The sequence below is a fragment of the Pezoporus wallicus genome, unplaced genomic scaffold, assembly GCF_028554395.1.
Source record: "Pezoporus wallicus isolate ANWC-B61680 ecotype Strahan unplaced genomic scaffold, APGP_CSIRO_Pwel_v1 contig_8100, whole genome shotgun sequence".
NCBI classification, from domain to species: Eukaryota; Metazoa; Chordata; class Aves; order Psittaciformes; family Psittacidae; genus Pezoporus; species Pezoporus wallicus.
Genome location: NW_026635079.1, coordinates 50,679 through 68,054, shown reverse-complemented (window position 1 = coordinate 68,054; position 17,376 = coordinate 50,679). Strand labels below are relative to the sequence as shown.

At 39.9% G+C, this 17,376-nt stretch overlaps 1 protein-coding gene across 3 annotated transcripts in view; it reads left to right on the top strand.

Annotated features, from left to right (window-relative positions):
* The window catches only part of SLC44A1 (solute carrier family 44 member 1), a 72,524-nt gene that overhangs the window by 22,136 nt on the left and 33,012 nt on the right, over positions 1-17,376 (top strand). For all 3 annotated transcript variants that reach the window (XM_057401406.1, XM_057401393.1, XM_057401398.1), the window contains exon 4: positions 5,978-6,114. In XM_057401406.1, the coding sequence (XP_057257389.1) occupies positions 5,978-6,114 (137 nt within the window). The remainder of the gene's footprint in view (positions 1-5,977; positions 6,115-17,376) is intronic.

Below are 17,376 nucleotides of genomic sequence, written 5' to 3'. Positions count from 1 at the left end.
CACTCTCACACCCTGTAGTTTTTTTTTGCTTTCTCAGCAATTTCTCAGTAAAAACTATTTGCTTTGCATCTGTCTCTAGCAGATGGAGTTCCTGCAGTGTCTGAGGTCCAGTTCGTGGGAGTATTTTTGAGGAAGACTGTAAAAATAAGCTCTTCTTCTTGCCTCTGCATCTCAGTTTGTGTAGAGAAAGGGCTTTAAGCTCTACATGTTCTGGAAATATGAAGTTATTCTCATTTTATTCTGCTTGCAAGGTAATTTTGTCTTCATTTCCAAGGCAGAAAAGCTAAATCATCTGTAAAAATAACATTTTCTTCCTTGTAAACAACAGCAACCCATAGGCACTGTAATGAGGAAGTGAAGTGGATGTGGTCTTTGTGGATATGGAAATCTGGGTGGTAAGGGTGAAGAGCAGAGTCCTTACACAGATTTCGTTTGATCTGTGTGCATCAGTTACACTGAAACCAGTGAGAAGAAATGTTGCAACGGAGGATTTTACAGCTGGTCTCAGGCATTTTTTTTATTTTTGTAAAGAGAACACAGTACAGCTTTAGTAGGCTGTGCTCTACAGTGAGACACAAGATTATAGTCTAACTCTGGCAGTGAATTCTCATTAAGCCTGTTTGCTCCAAATGAGCTTCTTGCTTTTCAAATTCTGGCAGTAATACAGGGGTTAAAAATGACCTTTTATTTGCAAATAGATGATGACCGTAGCAGCCAAGTACAAATCCCTGAAATGTAAGTTCAAACCGAGTTTTTGATTACCAATACATTTCTGCTTGAACAGAATTCAGTTTGTACTGTTCGCTCAAGTGTGAGAAGATGTGTATGTGCTGCTATAGGGAATCATTAATGTGGAATTCTGTCTTAATAAATGCGTTTGACTCAGGAGGATTTGTGGGGTTTAGGTAGTAGCAAAATCCAGGAAACATTTGCAGCATGCATACAAAGAATTCGAGTGAAACTGTATGCCCTACCCATAATTTCTTTAAAGTGGGTATGATCACTTAATTTACTTCTCTGTTGTGATAAGATGCTTGTAGATCCCAGCAAAGCTTATTCTGTAAAGTACTCATTTGCCTATAAAGAGATGCCTCAAAGGCTGCCAGAAAATCAGTGACATTGGCAAATATAAGTGCACAAAGTACTTGAAGGTGAGATAGGCTTGTTCATGTGATTTGCCATCGTGCTTCAAGAATCAAGGGGTAGTGTACAAAATGGTAATGCTTTGTCTTCCTGTTTTTGCAAGGAAAAAGGAGACTGCTGTATTTCTCATGAGCCTGAACAGGGAATAGGATGTTTGTCTAGTAAGCTAGCAGGCAGAAGCCAAATTTGTTAATTTTTTTTATTTATTTATTAAAAAAAAAACAAAACCACACTTTGCTAATTTCAAAATTACTGTTCCTTTATTGCAGGGATTCTTTTAACAAACCTTGATTTTCAAAAGAGTGAATTTTTAATATCAAATAGTTACAGAACTGTAGAATGTTTCAGATTCAAAGGCACCTTTAAAGATTATCTAGCCCAGCCACCCTGCCATGGACAGGAACATCTTCAGCTAGAACATGTTGCTTAAGGCCCTGTCCTACCTGGCTTTGAACTTGCCAGGGATGGGGCATCCACAGATTCCCTGGGCAGCCTGGTCCAGTGTTTCACCACCCTCATAGAGCAGATAACAAGGAATAAATTCTTTACTAAAGTGATCATCCTCCTGTACTCAGTGCTGGTGAGGCTGCACCTCGAACTCTGTGTTCAGTTCTGAGCCCCTCACTACAAGAAAGACATTGAGGTGCAGGAGTGGGTCCAGAGAAGGGCAATGAAACCAGGAAATTCCTAGAGAACTGGTCCTATTAAGGGCAGCTAAGGGAACTTGAATTGTTTTGTTTGGAAGGGAGAAGGCTCAGGGGGGACCTTATTGCTCTCTCCAACTACCTGAAAGGAGGTAGTAGTGAGGTGAGTGTCAGATAATTCTCCCAGGTCACAAATGATAGGATGAGAGGAAATAGCCTCAAGATGTGCCATGAGAGGGTTTAGATTGAGTAGAGAGCTTAGATCGGAGTAGAGGGGAAGAATTCACTTCCCTCAACTTCCTAATCACACTTCTTGTGATGCAGCCCAGCATCTGGTTGGCTTTATGGGCTGTGAAAGCACACTGCTGGGTCATGTCTAGCTTTTCATCCACCAGTACCCAAAAGATCTCTGCAGAGGGATCTTCTCTGCAGAAGGATCTTCTCTGATACATCATAAACATGCATAAAGATGGTTCCTAGGTTGTAAATCTGATATACTGAGTTTCCTATAACAAACAATTTTTTGTTTGCAGTGTGGAAACATGTCTAACAATATGATTAATTTATTTACTTCAGTCTTTGTATTGCTCATCCAGGTTACTTTCTTGTCAACAAATTAGTCTATTGTTAATTCTAAATAACTGAAATTGCAGCACAAGGCATGGAAGTACATTCTTCTAGTGGGAAACAAAATCTGCTTGATGGTGACACAGTATAGAATTTTCTGCAATAAAATCACTTACTTTAAGCAAGTAAGCTTTATAAACTGAAACCAAAATAACATTTCCCATGTAATACTGGTGCCTAGGATTTTGATTCTTGTTTTAGCTGCTAGAAATTAAAAAAAAAAAATTACTTCTGTCTTCCTAGGCCATGGATTGAAGCTGTGGATTTGGTAGCTTGAGTTTGCTTTGTAGCTGCCTTACTCCTGCCAGACCTGTCTCTGAACCATGCAATTCAGTGTTTGAATTACATGTATTTGTTTAAGAGTATGCCAATACAGTATGCTTCTGGCAAAGCTCTGCATCACGCTGTAGTTGCATTGTATTCCTAAATTTCTAGCTTTGATTTAAAACTGCAGTGTTCATTTTACAAAATATTCTTAAGTTCTTCTAGCCAATAAAATTATACCTTGGCCCTTGAGTTTGAATCGCAGTAGAGATGGGGTGGATTCTAGCTTGTTAATGCTGATATTCCTGACTTGTTTTTTTAAGTTAATTATGTGTTACGGGACGTTTGGAGAAACGTTATGACCGGCCACTGGAGCCCAGCCTGATCCATTCTGGGAGCCAGGGTTTCTGCCTGGGCTTGAGGAATGTGGATGTACAGACACATAGGACACTGGTACAGCTGATTACTAACCACAGCAACTGAGAAAGCATTGCCTTCATCAGCACCCGCAATACTTTTAAGCACAGCCAGCCATGTCTCCTCCTTGTGGGCTGGCAGAGACAAGGTCAAACACGACACTTTCCTGGTTCACAAGCACACCTACATTTATGGATCCTCTAAGTACCAGTGCCACCCCTCTGCTCACTCTGCACCCCTGCCTGAATCTCAGGCTCCCTTACTCCCCGCAGTGGGTCCACCCTGCTTGCAGCTGGTCCAGTTTGGTGGTTACTAGCAAACACACACACTCATCCCACAGGCATCCTGATATACTAGTATAGCCCCTCTGCCCACCTGACCCCTGTGCCTGGACCCAGAGCTTCTGCTCACCAGCTAGTACATCTTGGAGTTGGCTGGTGAGTTACACATGAACATGCTGCTTTGGGGAAAGTGTGAATGCTCAGCCCTTGCCAATAGCTAGCACCACACAGGCTGTGACTCGTTGTCCTGCTCCAGCCACCTGCACTGCGCTGTTTTCCTCTGTAGCTGTTTTTTGGGGACACACATTGCTAGCTCCCCAGTGGGTGGTGGCCAAGACCACTCCCTTTCCCCAGTCATTGGCTGTGAGACCCTATTCACTTTGGTAGCAGACACCACAGGTCTGGGACACCTAAATAGCTGGTCTGACTTCAGTTGCTGGCACCAAATCTGTTATGCTGGTTCCCCCAGTAGTGGACACTTAGTCCTTGCAGTACTTGCAGCACCTGTGCAAGTGGGCTAGTGACTGGAATTACATTACACAGAGTTAAGAAAGGATTTACTAAAATAGACAGGGCAGACCAATAGACTGAGCAACATCAGCTGACACACAACTGTCCCCTTTTACACCTCTTTCTGTCTGCCCCATCCCCTTTCTTTCTGCCTGAATCCTGTCCCATGCACATTCCCTCAGCAGCTGGTACAGTCCCACTGACCCCTCTTGTTTCCTTCATCCTTGGGTTTGCATCCTTATCAGTTGCAAAGTCCTTGCCTGGAGTTTCTTGATAGCCCAGTAATGATTGTGATGGACTGGGTTTGTTTCCCCTTATTTTTTATTAGCACTAAATGGTCAAGGTTTGTATTTTCAAGAGGTGTGTCTCTCCTCTTTATCAGCATGGTTTGGCAAGGTTCTTAACCAGATAATCTTACTCAAAGATAAAAATTCTCACACTCCACATATCCTTGCCAGTTAGTTTTACCGACCAACTTTATTCCCATCACAATCTCCCTTACTACATGTCAGTCAGGTTTGATTCTGTAGGTTCTTATTTGTAGCTCCTTTGACCAGATACCCTCAAAGGAGCGGATGCTCTCCTTCCATATACTGTTATGGTATGGAATAGCAACTGCAGGAACTTGCCCACATGAAGAGGAAGCTGCAACAGGAGCGTCTAGTTAGCGTAAGTATTATATTTCTTGGTATTAGCTCAGGAGTATTTTCCTTGATACAAAGGTGAACTGTGGAATTAGTGGCTTATTGTTCACATTCAGTTAGCTGTGTCTGTGGACAGAAATTTTCATGTTTGCATTTGCTTCCTTAGACTTTTATGATCTATGGAGTCCTGAGGTATATAATGTGTATTAAATAAAAAAAAAAAACCAGAAATAGCACTGAATAGTTTTCATAGAGGTGTGGACAAGGAAAAAATGTTTTAGGAATGAAAGTAGTCTATTGCCACATTGTATTTGATACAGATGAAATGGGTTTGATGGACTTCCGAGAAGTAAGACTGTACTATGTACTAATAATTCTTGTATACTGGAACTGGGTAATAGAAGAGTCTTTCTGTGTGGGAAAGTTAAACAGCAATTAGTGTATAGACTGAAAGTGTTCAGGCATGACCTAAATGCATTCTGGGAACAGAAGGGATTTTTACTCATTACTGAATGAATTCACGTTATCTGAACTGCAAGAATAGCAATGGCATTTTATGCGGTAGTTTAGCGTTTTTTCCTATAATGATGCTAGATAATATGAAGAAAAGTATTTCAGTGCATAATACATCACCATATTTGTAGGAATTTGAAAAACTTGTTCAATAGAATAGAAGAACATTCTGCATCTGTTTTATACCATGAATGAACAGTACTGTAAGGTTAGCATTTGTGATAAAATGTGTAGAGCCAGAAGAAGATGTTAGCTAGGAAGCTATCATACCTATTTCATGCCCTGGGTTTTTAAATGGCAGTGCCTCATCATGAAAATTCAGCAAATAGAATCTCTTTAAAATACTGCACATGAGCATTATATAGTTCTACTTAAAATATCTGAACAATTTTTCTTTCAAAATAAGTGTCAAAGTAGTCTGCTCAGTCATATGGTCCAGTAGTGTGGAAAATCAATCCAAACAAAAAAGGTGTTCTTAATTACTAGTGAAATGTGTGTTCATTAAAATAGCCATGAACTTTGTTCTTTTTGCAGTGTGAGTATAACCTTACAGGGTTTGTTGAGTCTTTTTGGGTAAAGTTTGAAATCTTGAAGTTCAAGGTTGGAGCTTTGTGAGTGTTGGACTTGTATCTGTGAAGAGCCATGGGAAGTGCTGTTGGTTTTATGAGCAGCACCATGTGATTGGACTTGAATCTGATAGAATTAAACATCCCTTCTTTACGATCCAGAAGCATATAAATATTCATATATTTGAGATGCATATGCAGAGTATGTGAATTCCTTTGACCCACACCATTATGACATAAAATTTCCTGTGTTTCTGGATAGACTGAAGATTGGTCTTGGCTGAAGCCTTTAACTTTAAATGGAATTGATTTTGTTCAGTGTAATTGTTAATTAAAATGTAAGTAATTTACTTTTTTTTCTTCTCTAGGTATGTGTTCTTCTTGGATCCATGCAACATTGATCTAGTACACCAGAAGATCAAGTCTCTTGCATTGTGTGTGTCCGCTTGTCCAAGGAAAGAACTGAAAACTCTGGCTGATATTCAGAAATTTGCAGAAACTAATGGTATGCAAAAAGCATAATTGTTTTTGTTTATGTACGAGATACTATCATAGCATTAAAAAAAGACCTGTGCATTAGCTGAACTAAAAATGAAATATATATTTAGAAATATCAGTAGAAATAATGTGATATTTTTATTAAGGTAAAACTTTAGGTCTTACAGTATAAATATGCTTCTGTTCTGTCAAGCCTTGGGAAGTTTTGAAAACTCATTGTTAAAACAGGAGTACAATGTGTAACAAGAATTTGATGGGATATCTGACTATACAGTATGTTTTCAACACCTACTGAAGTATTCTGACATTGCTGTTTAACAGTAATGCTGTTGAAATGCCCTCATGTATATGGGGTTAATGAGCAATGCTGCTATTGAACGGCACTTGCTGCACAGAGTGCAGCTGTGTATATGAAAATATTCCTGTTTTTATTCAGTGCTACAGTGCAGTTTCTGGAGTTTGTTTTGTTTTCTTACACTTTTTCAAAGAAGCATAAAGGAAACTGAAGTTACTAACAAATAAGATATGATATCTTATCTCACTAAAACCAGTAGTTTTTCTCTGTGGTAATAATACTGGTATTACTAGCTCAATTTAAAATTTAACACTGTATGGAATAAAATGCATGAGAGTTAACCAACTTTTGGACATTCCAAAAGAAAGTAAAGATAACTTAATTTGAGGAAATTTCAGGGGGCTTCAGCTATTTAAGTGAGTGTTTTGTCCTAAGCTTGCCTCCTTAATCTTTTAAAATGCTGCAGTAAGATTTCAGTGCAAGATACTTACCTAATGATGTCAGTCTGGGTGACCAAGTTCAAAGCAGTGAAACTGATGACTTTACACAGAAGGAAAAGAAATGTTGATTTCTCTTCTGGTACAGGTTACGTGAGTACTTCTTATTTGGAAGCAGAGCGAGTTAAGTGGCCATACAGTGCTGTTAGTGCACTTGGTTCTCCCACTGCATTGTGCCCTCACACCTGCGTGCCTGACAGCCTGAATCATGGAGCTGAACTATCATGTGGCATCACAGCATGAGTGGAGCTTCACTAACAGCTGTGCTGGCACAGTGCAGTGGGTGATCTGAGAACGGGAGCTTCCTCACGTGGTCTGTGTGCCGTTGTCAAATACAAGCATCCAGTGAAACTAGCCAACATCTACAGTTTGTCTCTTTACCCGTTACCTGAGCATGCTGTGTTTTTCTTAACTAATGAGGCCAATTGTTTGTTGGTGTGAAGTCAAGGTCATTAGTAGTGGAGTTTCTTAAGTACCCCTGCAAATAATGAAATGCAGTTATGCCTTGTTTAGACACAAACATTGTTTCTGTGTTTGTAAGTCAAGTTTCTTTCTAACTGTGCCTGAAATATGTTCATTATAGCCATCTTTTAAAATACAACATACCCACTCTTCTTAAAAATTGCCCCCTGATTTTATGTCCTATCTGTATCTTTGTTTTAAGATGAAGGATATATATTTTTTTTTATTAGTATCAGAGTTGTTTCAGTTCACAGAAGCTTGGTCAAAAGTATAAAGCCAAAACAGAACAGAATTGTTGATGAGTTCGATTCCTAATTTTTATTATATGATGTCTGGCTTATCAAAAACAAGTTCTAAACTATATTAAACTCTGCTTTTATAGATGAACTGTATGGAAGACTGAAATCACACAGAAATATTGTCATCATGGCTATATTTCTGCTATGCAGGTTCCAAAAGTGGTGGTCTGCAGCAAATGAACAGCTTAAGTATTGAACATTTTAAATATTGCATATGTATAGTAAAAGTTTAAACATTGTTAGCGTCGAGACAAACACAGAGCCACCGGGATGGTTATATGAGGTGCTTTATTGAGGCGCCGGGAATCAGGGGTAGGCACCCAAATCTGGTTCTGACTCCCGTCACATCGTGTTCGCAATTTATACACTAAAAATTTTGTAACTAATACATATTCAACGCAGATTACATCATTGACTAATACATATGCATCAAGGATTGCTACATCAGTCTATTACGACGTCAGCCTCCTTTGCGCTTGCGCAGCCCCCCTCTGGTTGTCGCCCTGATGAAGTAAGGAGTCTTCCTCAGATGAAGTAAGAAGTCTTCCTCAGATTGTCCTCTTCACCTTTTCTCTACTTGGCTAGGTCCCAGTCGTCTTGTGGACGTTAGCATGCTCTTATCTTCACCAGGATGCTTCTGGTATGCCCTTTTTGGCTATCTTAAACTTAGGTTCTGCTTGGGTAGAGTTTTACAATACATACACCCCTACTCCCCTCACCATATACAGTTATGTTAGCTCTTGCTACCAAGACTACCATTGTAACATTTAGTTACAGAGTAGCTATGATACAAAACGGCAAAGTTACAACGTCTTCTAATATACAAAGCCTCACTATTGATTTATAAATTTTTTAAATATAATCATTTTACTATTTTATATGATTATTTTATTGTAAAAACTTCACCCTCTCTAACAACATTTCCCCCCTTTGAAAATACTTCATTTAACTTAAGCAAGTATTTTCATTCTCTTAGGTAGCTGTCTCCTGATAGGTCGGTGGAGGTGTGGGGTACTTTGGATGTTCCCTAGTTACTGCTCCTATGATTCGATGAGTCCATGCACTGTTGCGAGTCCTTTCCCTTTGGATACAAAAATACATCAAATATGTTATCAAAACCACAATTAATATTACAATTGCAGTTTGTATAAGGGAACGAACCCATCCAGTAAGGTGAAAACCCAGACTGTTAAATATTGTCCCTAGCCAATCTTGTTCAGCATTTTCTTTTTCTTTTTTCTATCTCTCGTTCAATGTTGGTTAGTTGGGAAATGTCGTGTTCTGTATCTGCAGTCACATTAGGAATGTGAATACAGCAATGATCCACTCTGTCCTTTAAATATCCACAGACACCATGTTCGTTAAGTAACAACATGTCTAATGCCATTCTGTTCTTCAAAGTCATTCTAGTTGTTGCCTGTAATTGCAAATTTAAATCTTTGAATCCTTTCTTTGTTATTCTGGCTAACCTTTTTGTTTGGCCAATCAGACTGTCAATCATCTCTCTATTTCGATATGCCGCTACTTGGGCAAATAGGGATTCAAAAGCCCATCCTGTTTTAACTCCTGTGGAGGGCTCCTGCCAAGTGTCTTCATCATCACTGTTGTTATCACCTGTATCTCTTTTTGTTCGAATCTGCAGGGTTTCTAATCTGCCTTTGAATGGTGGCCTCTTCCAAATTGGACAAAGAGTTGGTAATCCTAAGGTGATTTCTTTAGCTGGACCATCCACGGATAAGTAGGTAGTCCAAGTTCCATCACTTGCTGCCCAAACAAAATGTCCCATGCTACGCACCGTAGAATATTTGCAGTCTATATTGTCAGTTGGGACCTGTATCACTTTTCCTCCAATTCTCAGTCCTCGATATGCACATCCTGCCATTAAAGCAACTCTAACTGGAGGTATTGTGATTTCTTCGGGGTCAGAGTCGCAATCTAAAATTTTGGTACAATTCCACCAAGGAACATTTTTGATAACATCTCAACTAACTCTGTTTATGGACAGCAAATTATTGATGTTTATGTTTCCTGTTACATTTTGCTTTCCTGTCCATCTAAGGCACCAAAATGTGTTTCCAATATATTGAAATTTCTGCAAAATGCTCATTGACCAAGCCGTGTCCCAGTTTTGTTTTAAACCATTTGTTTTTTTCACATTCCCATACTTTTTCTTGTTTGTTTATCTTCTTCCCTTTATTATAGACACACTTTCCCCACTTGTCTCTTATAGAGGTAAGCTGAGCATTTTGGTACCTTTCACATACTGATTTTAATATCAAAATTGCAGGATCCCCAAAGACACCTTCTTCCTGATATTCTATCACTGTTATGTTTCTCATTACCTCTTTTTCCTGACAAGTGATTGTTCTGTTAATTTCTCAAAGTGAAAACGGTATTACTCCCCATTCAATCGGTTCTCCAGCTGCTTCGGCTATCGGCAAACATGCTGTTATTCTACTTGTGTTTTTCATTTTTGCGAAATCCTGAATCAGACCTATCATTAGGTTTTCCTCAGGATTTTGGTGATATGATTGGATTATCTGTGTGGAATTCACTGATCTTTTAGTTCTTTTTCCCGTAACTTCGATTTTGCTGTGGCTAATTGCAGATTCAGTCCTATAGAACTGTTTACCTTTATAAGTGTTGGTCCCATCGGAATGGTTTCCGTGAACTTGCAGGTCAGAATGGCATCTTGTTTTAAGTTTTGTCAAACCATTTTTCTGAGAAATTCCTAGGATAGGACTAAATGTCAATTGTGTTAATGACCAAATGACAATCAAAGTTTTGTAACAAAACCCAGACATCTTATTTACATTTCAGCTTCAGTTTCATAAGGCCTAGTATCTGTGTTTCCCAGACTTTTGGAACTCTTTTTACCCCTGTATAATGTATCCAAGAATCCACCCCTTCTACCTTTACTGCAGTGAACGTCGTTAATAGTACTTGATGAGGTCCATCCCACTGTTCTTTTAATGGTTCCTCATTCCAATTTCGGATGTATACTTGATCTCCTGGCTGAATGTCATGCACTGGATTTTCCAAGGACAGTGGCCTGTTCCACACCAGGGTGCTTCTCAGTCTGGTTAGGGTTTTACCTAGAGATAGCACATAATTGTAAACATCCTGATTCCCTTTAATGTGGGTATTGGGGTTAGGTTCTGGTGCCTCATATGGTTTTCCATCGAGGATTTCATAGGGGCTTACTGACATTCCACTTCTAGGTTTTATTCTGATTCGCAACAAGGCTATGGGCAGTGCCTGTGGCCACTTTATTTTGGCCTCTTGGCATATTTTACTGATTTGCCTTTTTATTGTTTGATTCATCTTTTCCACCTGCCCACTAGATTGAGGTCTCCAGGGAGTATGTAGATTCCATGATATTCCTAGCAGTTTACTTATCTCCTATACTATTGTTGCGATAAAGTGTGGGCCTCTGTCTGATGATATTCCTAAAGGAACACCAAATCGTGGAATAATTTCTCTGAGCAACCACTTTACTGTCTCTTTTGCCTGATTGGTGTGACAGGGAAGGGCCTCCGGCCATCCAGAAAAGGTGTCAACCCCTGCTAGTAAGTATTTGTACCCTTGTGTCTTTGGTAATTCCACAAAATCAATTTACCAGTAATCTCTTGGTTCCATCCCTATTCTGATCCTTCCCATTTCAACTTGTTTCCTTACTATTGGGTTATTTTTCAAACAAATTTCACATTTTGACCCTACTGATTTTGCCATGGTTAACATCTGTGTGGAAATTACTCGCTTTAAATAAGTCACCAATGCTTCTGCACCCCAATGACATTTCTGATGTTCAATCTGTAGAATTTTTCGCATTATAGCTGGTGGCACTATTATTTGTCCAGTTACTGTTGTATACCATCCTTCAGAATTCTTTTGAGCCTTTAAAAGTCCTGCCAATCTCTCATCTTCCTTTGAATAGTTTGGATCTTGTGAGAGATAGGTATGGAGTGGGCTTACCTTGAGAGGTATCAGTGCCATCATATTCCATACCTTCCGGGCCACCTGTCAAGCTGCCCGGTCTGCCACTGTATTTCCTTCAGATATCTTTGAAGTTCCTCCTTGATGCGCCTTGTAATGCATGATGGCCACCTGTTTAGACTTTTGCACAGCAATTATTAATTCCAAAATTTCTTTTTGATATTTTGTATTAGTCCCTTGAGAAGATAGAAGCCCTCGTTCTTTCCGTAATGCTCCATGTATATGTACTACGCCGAACGTGTACTTTGAATTTGTCCAGATATTTACCTTTTTGTTGTTACTCAGTTCCAGTGCTCTCATAAGAGCTATGAGTTCAGCCCATTGTGCTGATGTTCCAGGAGGTAGCGCTTTTGCTTCAATTATCTTTTGCTGTGTTGTTACAGCATATCCTTCATATCGTGTTCCATTTTCCACAAAGCTGCTACCATCTGTGAAAAGTTCCCAGTCAGGTTGTTCAAGAGGTTCCTTTAAATCTGTTCTAGTTGCATATGTATGCTCGGTGACCTCTATACAGTTGTGTTCAAGCGTCCCTTCTTCTAGGTCCGTTCCTAGAAAGGCTGCTGGATTTAACAGGTTAGTAGTCTTTAAGCTTAAGTCATCTTGTTCTGTTAAAATAGCTTGATATTTCATCATCCTGCTAGGAGATAACCAGTACCCCCCTTTTTGTTCCAAGACGATTGTCACCATATGTGGCACAAACACTTCCATGTGTTTTCCCAAAGTCAGTTTTCTGGCCTCCTGTATTAGAACAATAGTCACTGCTACTGTTCTCAAACATGCAGGCCATCCCGCACTTACCGGGTCCAGCTGTTTTGAGAAATATCCTACTGGTCTCTTCCAGCTCCCAAGTTTCTGAGTTAACACTCCCAGCGCTAATCTCTGTCTCTCATGGACGAATAACTGAAAGTCCTTTGTCAGATCTGGGAGTCCCAAAGCTGGAGATTTCATTAACGCCTCTTTCAGTTTCTTAAAGGCCTCTTTCTGTGGTTTATTCCAAACAAAAACAGGTGATTTTTGGGCCTCATACAGGGGTTTAGCAATAAGTCCATAGTCCATTATCCATAATCTGCACCACCCTGCCATACCCAAAAATGTTCTTAACTCATGTAGGTTCCACGGTTCTGGAATGGCACAAATTGCCTCTATGCGATTTATTCCCAGCTTTCGCTGCCCTTGTGAAATTTCACATCCTAAGTAGAACACAGTCGTGCATGCAATTTGCGCCTTTTCTTTTGAGACCTTATACCCATTCAGGCCTAGTTGGTTTAAGATTTCAATAGTCACCTTTATGCATAACGATTTTTGTTCTGTTGCAATAAAGATGTCATCTACGTATTGCAATAAGAGATATTGTGATCTCTGTACCTGTACCTTTCCTTGAGTGGTCCACGCCTCCAGTTCCTTAGCCAATTGGTTTCCAAATAAGGTCAGACTGTTCTTGAATCCTTGTGGAAGTCTGGCCCATGTCAGCTGTGTTTTCTGTCCATTCTGTGGATTTTCCCATTCAAATGCAAACAGTTTCCTGCTACTTTTGTCAAGGGGAATGCAGAAGAAGGCATCCTTTAGATCAATTACTGTAAACCATTTATATTTTTCCTTCACAGATGTTAGCAATGTATAAGGGTTTGCCACCACCGGGTGGATGTCTTTTGTTATTTCATTTATTGCCCTCAGATCCTGTACTAACCTATATTCACCATTTGGCTTTCTTACTGGAAAAATTGGAGTGTTATATTCTGATTCACATTTTTCCAAAATTCGATATTTTAAAAATTTCTCAATTGTTTTTAAAATCCCATACCTTGCTTCTAGCTTCAGTGGATATTGTTTAATTCTTACTGGCCTAACCCCATCCTTTAGCTCCACTATTACTGGTTGAGTTGCTTTTGATTTTCCTGGGATTTGTTTCCCAAACTACCGGTATTGCAGCCTCTTCTACCTCCTTTGGGATTTGAGCAATAGGCTTTTCTTTAAGAACCAAAATCTGTCCTGCTTTTGATTCAGGGATTTGCATTATTAATTCGCCATTCTCAAAAATGATCATTGCATCCAATTTGGCCAATAAGTCCTGCCCTAAAAGGGGAATGGGGCATTCAGCTACATATAGAAATTCATGTGTTAATTCCTTCCCTCTAAATCGCAGATCTAGGGGCTGCAAGAATGGCCGTATTTCCTCCTTCCCTGTGGCTCCCACAATTGTCGTAGTTCTTTCCCCTAACCTCCCGTGTAAATCATTTAAAACTGAATAGGTAGCCCCTGTGTCTATTAAAAACTTCACTTCTTTTTCTCCCAATTGGATTTTGAGTTTTCATAATAATTTTCATTACATGGGCTACTTTATCAGGGTTTTCTCTATATGTTTCTGCTGATTGTTTCCAGATGATTAAATCTCCAGGTGAGAAAGATACCTTAACATACACCGGGCCCTCAGCTCCCACCCCCTGTCTTAAAGGCGCCAGCACTGCTTTAGGTACCTGGATTCACATTTTTCCTTCCCGGTTTCCCCTCCAGTGAGTTCTGTGTGAAACCAGAGTAGCAGGGAGGGTTGCCCTCTGATCTTCCCTATGCTGGCAACTTCCCATGCTTTCAAGATGACTATCACTCTCTTCCTCACTGTCATCTTCTTCCCCCCCCCCTTCCTCCATTCGAAGCCGGTGGGGCTGATGGGTCACTACTAAATCCAGACTTTCAATGTCCCTCTGGTATTGTAAACTATTGTCTACAGCAAGGCATTGCATATACCTTTTTGGTAACACATCCCTTATACTGTTGATTAGCATTTACCTTCACATCCATTATTCCACAGGATTTTTTTTTTTCCCACTCATCATTATTTCTTAAAGCAAAGAATAGATAAACATATGGTACCTCATCCCATTTTCCTTCCCTTTTACAATACAACATCAACTGCAATATAGTATTGTACTGTAAAGTCCCATTTTCAAGCCATTTCTCCTGATCCTCTAGTTCATACTGTGTCCACCATACATTACAGTAATCAATTAGTTTACTTTTCTTCATACTCTGCCCAAACCGACCCTCCTTCCAGTGGCTTTAAAGACAGCCTACTGGGGACAACTTAGGGATCGACGACATTTTACAAATACAAAGAGATCTCTAAAACAAGTTTTTTGGTTGTTTTTTTTTTTTTTTTTTTTTAACTCACCACTGAGTTACAATGTCTAGCTAGACAGATGCTGATCCTGCAGCACAAGTACCAATACCAATACCAAATCATGTTTGCCGAACCTGCAGAGCTTTCACTACTAACGGACAGCGCCTAGGCTTTTACCCCGAGAGCTCTCTAGCCCCAACCAAGCGCAGCTTTTGCCGCGTCTAGCAGGCAGGCTTTACTACTAGCCAAGCCAAACGCAGCTTTTTCACTGTGTATAACAGGCAGGCTTTAGGCTTTTACCAGACCTTTACCAAAGGTCAATACCATACATTTACTACCAAAGCTCAATACCATACATTTACTAGAAATCGGTACCGTAACCCAGATCAAAAGCACCTTTCTTACCGTATCAGAGGTCTGTCGTGAGCAGCGGAGGTCAGTTGCGGTCGATGGCTCCCTGAGAATTTCTCGGTGCCGGCTGGAGCAGGATCGAGACACGATCCACCTCAGCAATGCCCGCGAGGTCCCATCTGGGTCGCCAAAATGTTAGCATTGAGACAAACACATAACCACTGGGATGGTTATATGAGGTGCTTTATTGAGGCGCTGGGAACCAGGGGTCCGCACCCAAATCTGGTTCTGACTCCCATCACATCGTGTTTGCAATTTATACACTAAAAATTTTGTAACTAATACATATCCAACGCAGATTACGTCATTGACTAATACATATGCATCAAGGATTGCTACATCAGTCTATTACGACGTCAGCCTCCTTTGCGCTTGCGCAGCCCCCCTCTGGTGGTCGCCCTGATGAAGTAAGGAGTCTTCCTCAGATGAAGTAAGAAGTCTTCCTCAGATTGTCCTCTTCACCTTTTCTCTACTTGGCTAGGTCCCAGTCGTCTTGTGGACGTTAGCATGCTCTTATCTTCACCAGGATGCTTCTGGTATGCCCTTTTTGGCTATCTTAAACTTAGGTTCTGCTTGGGTAGAGTTTTACAATACATACACCCCTACTCCCCTCACCATATACAGTTATGTTAGCTCTTGCTACCAAGACTACCATTGTAACATTTAGTTACAGAGTAACTATGATACAAAATGGCAAAGTTACAACGTCTTCTAATATACAAAGCCTCACTATTGATGTATAAATTTCTCAAATATAATCATTTTACTATTTTATATGATTATTTTATTGTAAAAACTTCACCCTCTCTAACAACATGATTCAGTCTTGAAACAGAACAAGAACCGTGCTTTAGCACCAGATCTATAGTACTCAGTAAACAGCATCGTTTTTCTGAGATCCACTTTGTAACTATGATAATGGGTTTCAATTAATTAATACTAGGATTATGTTTGGCAGTCTGTTTCAAGTGACCATAGACTCCAGTGTGAAAAGGATAATAAGGAAATCTTAGGACTTTGAACATGACTGCGTGGAGTTTAATTGCAATTTCAATGTTTTTGATGATATCTGGCTGGAATTCAGAGATCAGCTGTCAAATTCTGAAGAAGGAGGAGGGCAAAACGTACATATTTGTTTTCTTGTGATAATGCTGAATTTTCCCAGGCTTGCAGCTTCTAACACTCAACAAAGGAACACCTTTGTATTTTAAATACATGGGTAGAGAATGCCGTCAACTCTTAATTTTGCTCTGCTGAGTCTTTCTGAAAACTTTAACCCTTCCTGCAGCCTGAAAATAGCAATTGTGCTGGAGCTTGGCTCTGTGCATGTGCATTTGAAGAGCCAGCCATTTTCACCTGGCTCACGTTATATCTATAGTCACCTTACTTGTCCATGCATCTTGGAATTCTTTCGTAAGTTACTGCTTAAGAACCCTTCCATCCCAAAGAAACTATCTGTTGTGCCTCATCCTGTCAAGAGGTAGTATGGTAAGTTCAAATGTTTTTTTGGTGGTTGTTTTGGTTTGGTTTTGTTGTTTGTTTTTCTTTTTTAATCTAAACATCTTTATGAAAAGATGTAACATAATGACATATACTACAATATCCTTATATTAATTAATGATTTTATCAATAGCTGGTATGATCTTCCAGCTAGCTTAGTATTTATGATATATTTTCCAAAGTGGGACAGGCACTTGATTGCCTCTACACAACATGTCAGAACTGCCAGCCCCTAAGGTTCAGAGCAGTTATGGCAGAGCTCTTACTTACTGTGCAGTACAGCTTGTATTTTTCTGTAAGCAAGATTATAAATAAGCATTTAGGGCAGAGAAAATGCTTGCTTGAGGCATGAAGATCATTTCATGACAAAGCATCATTTTGGCTTCCTGAATCAGTAATGATGTACTTGCTATTCTGCTGAAAACTGGGGAAAGGAGCTGATTTGGTGAATAACACAGCTGACATTTCAGGACAGTAACCTCACTCCCACTCCTACCCCTCTTGTGCTCCCACAGTCAGGTCCTGCATTTGTGGTACCTTTCTGTCTAAAGAGGAGGAAAAGTCCTTCCCTCACAAAGTCTGGCTGGTTTTCAGAACGCATTTTAGTGTGCCCCTTTAACCTATTCAGAATAATTGGCACCCAGAAAGCTGGAAACCAAGTTGTAACCTTCTACAAAAGGAAGAAAGGGAAGGA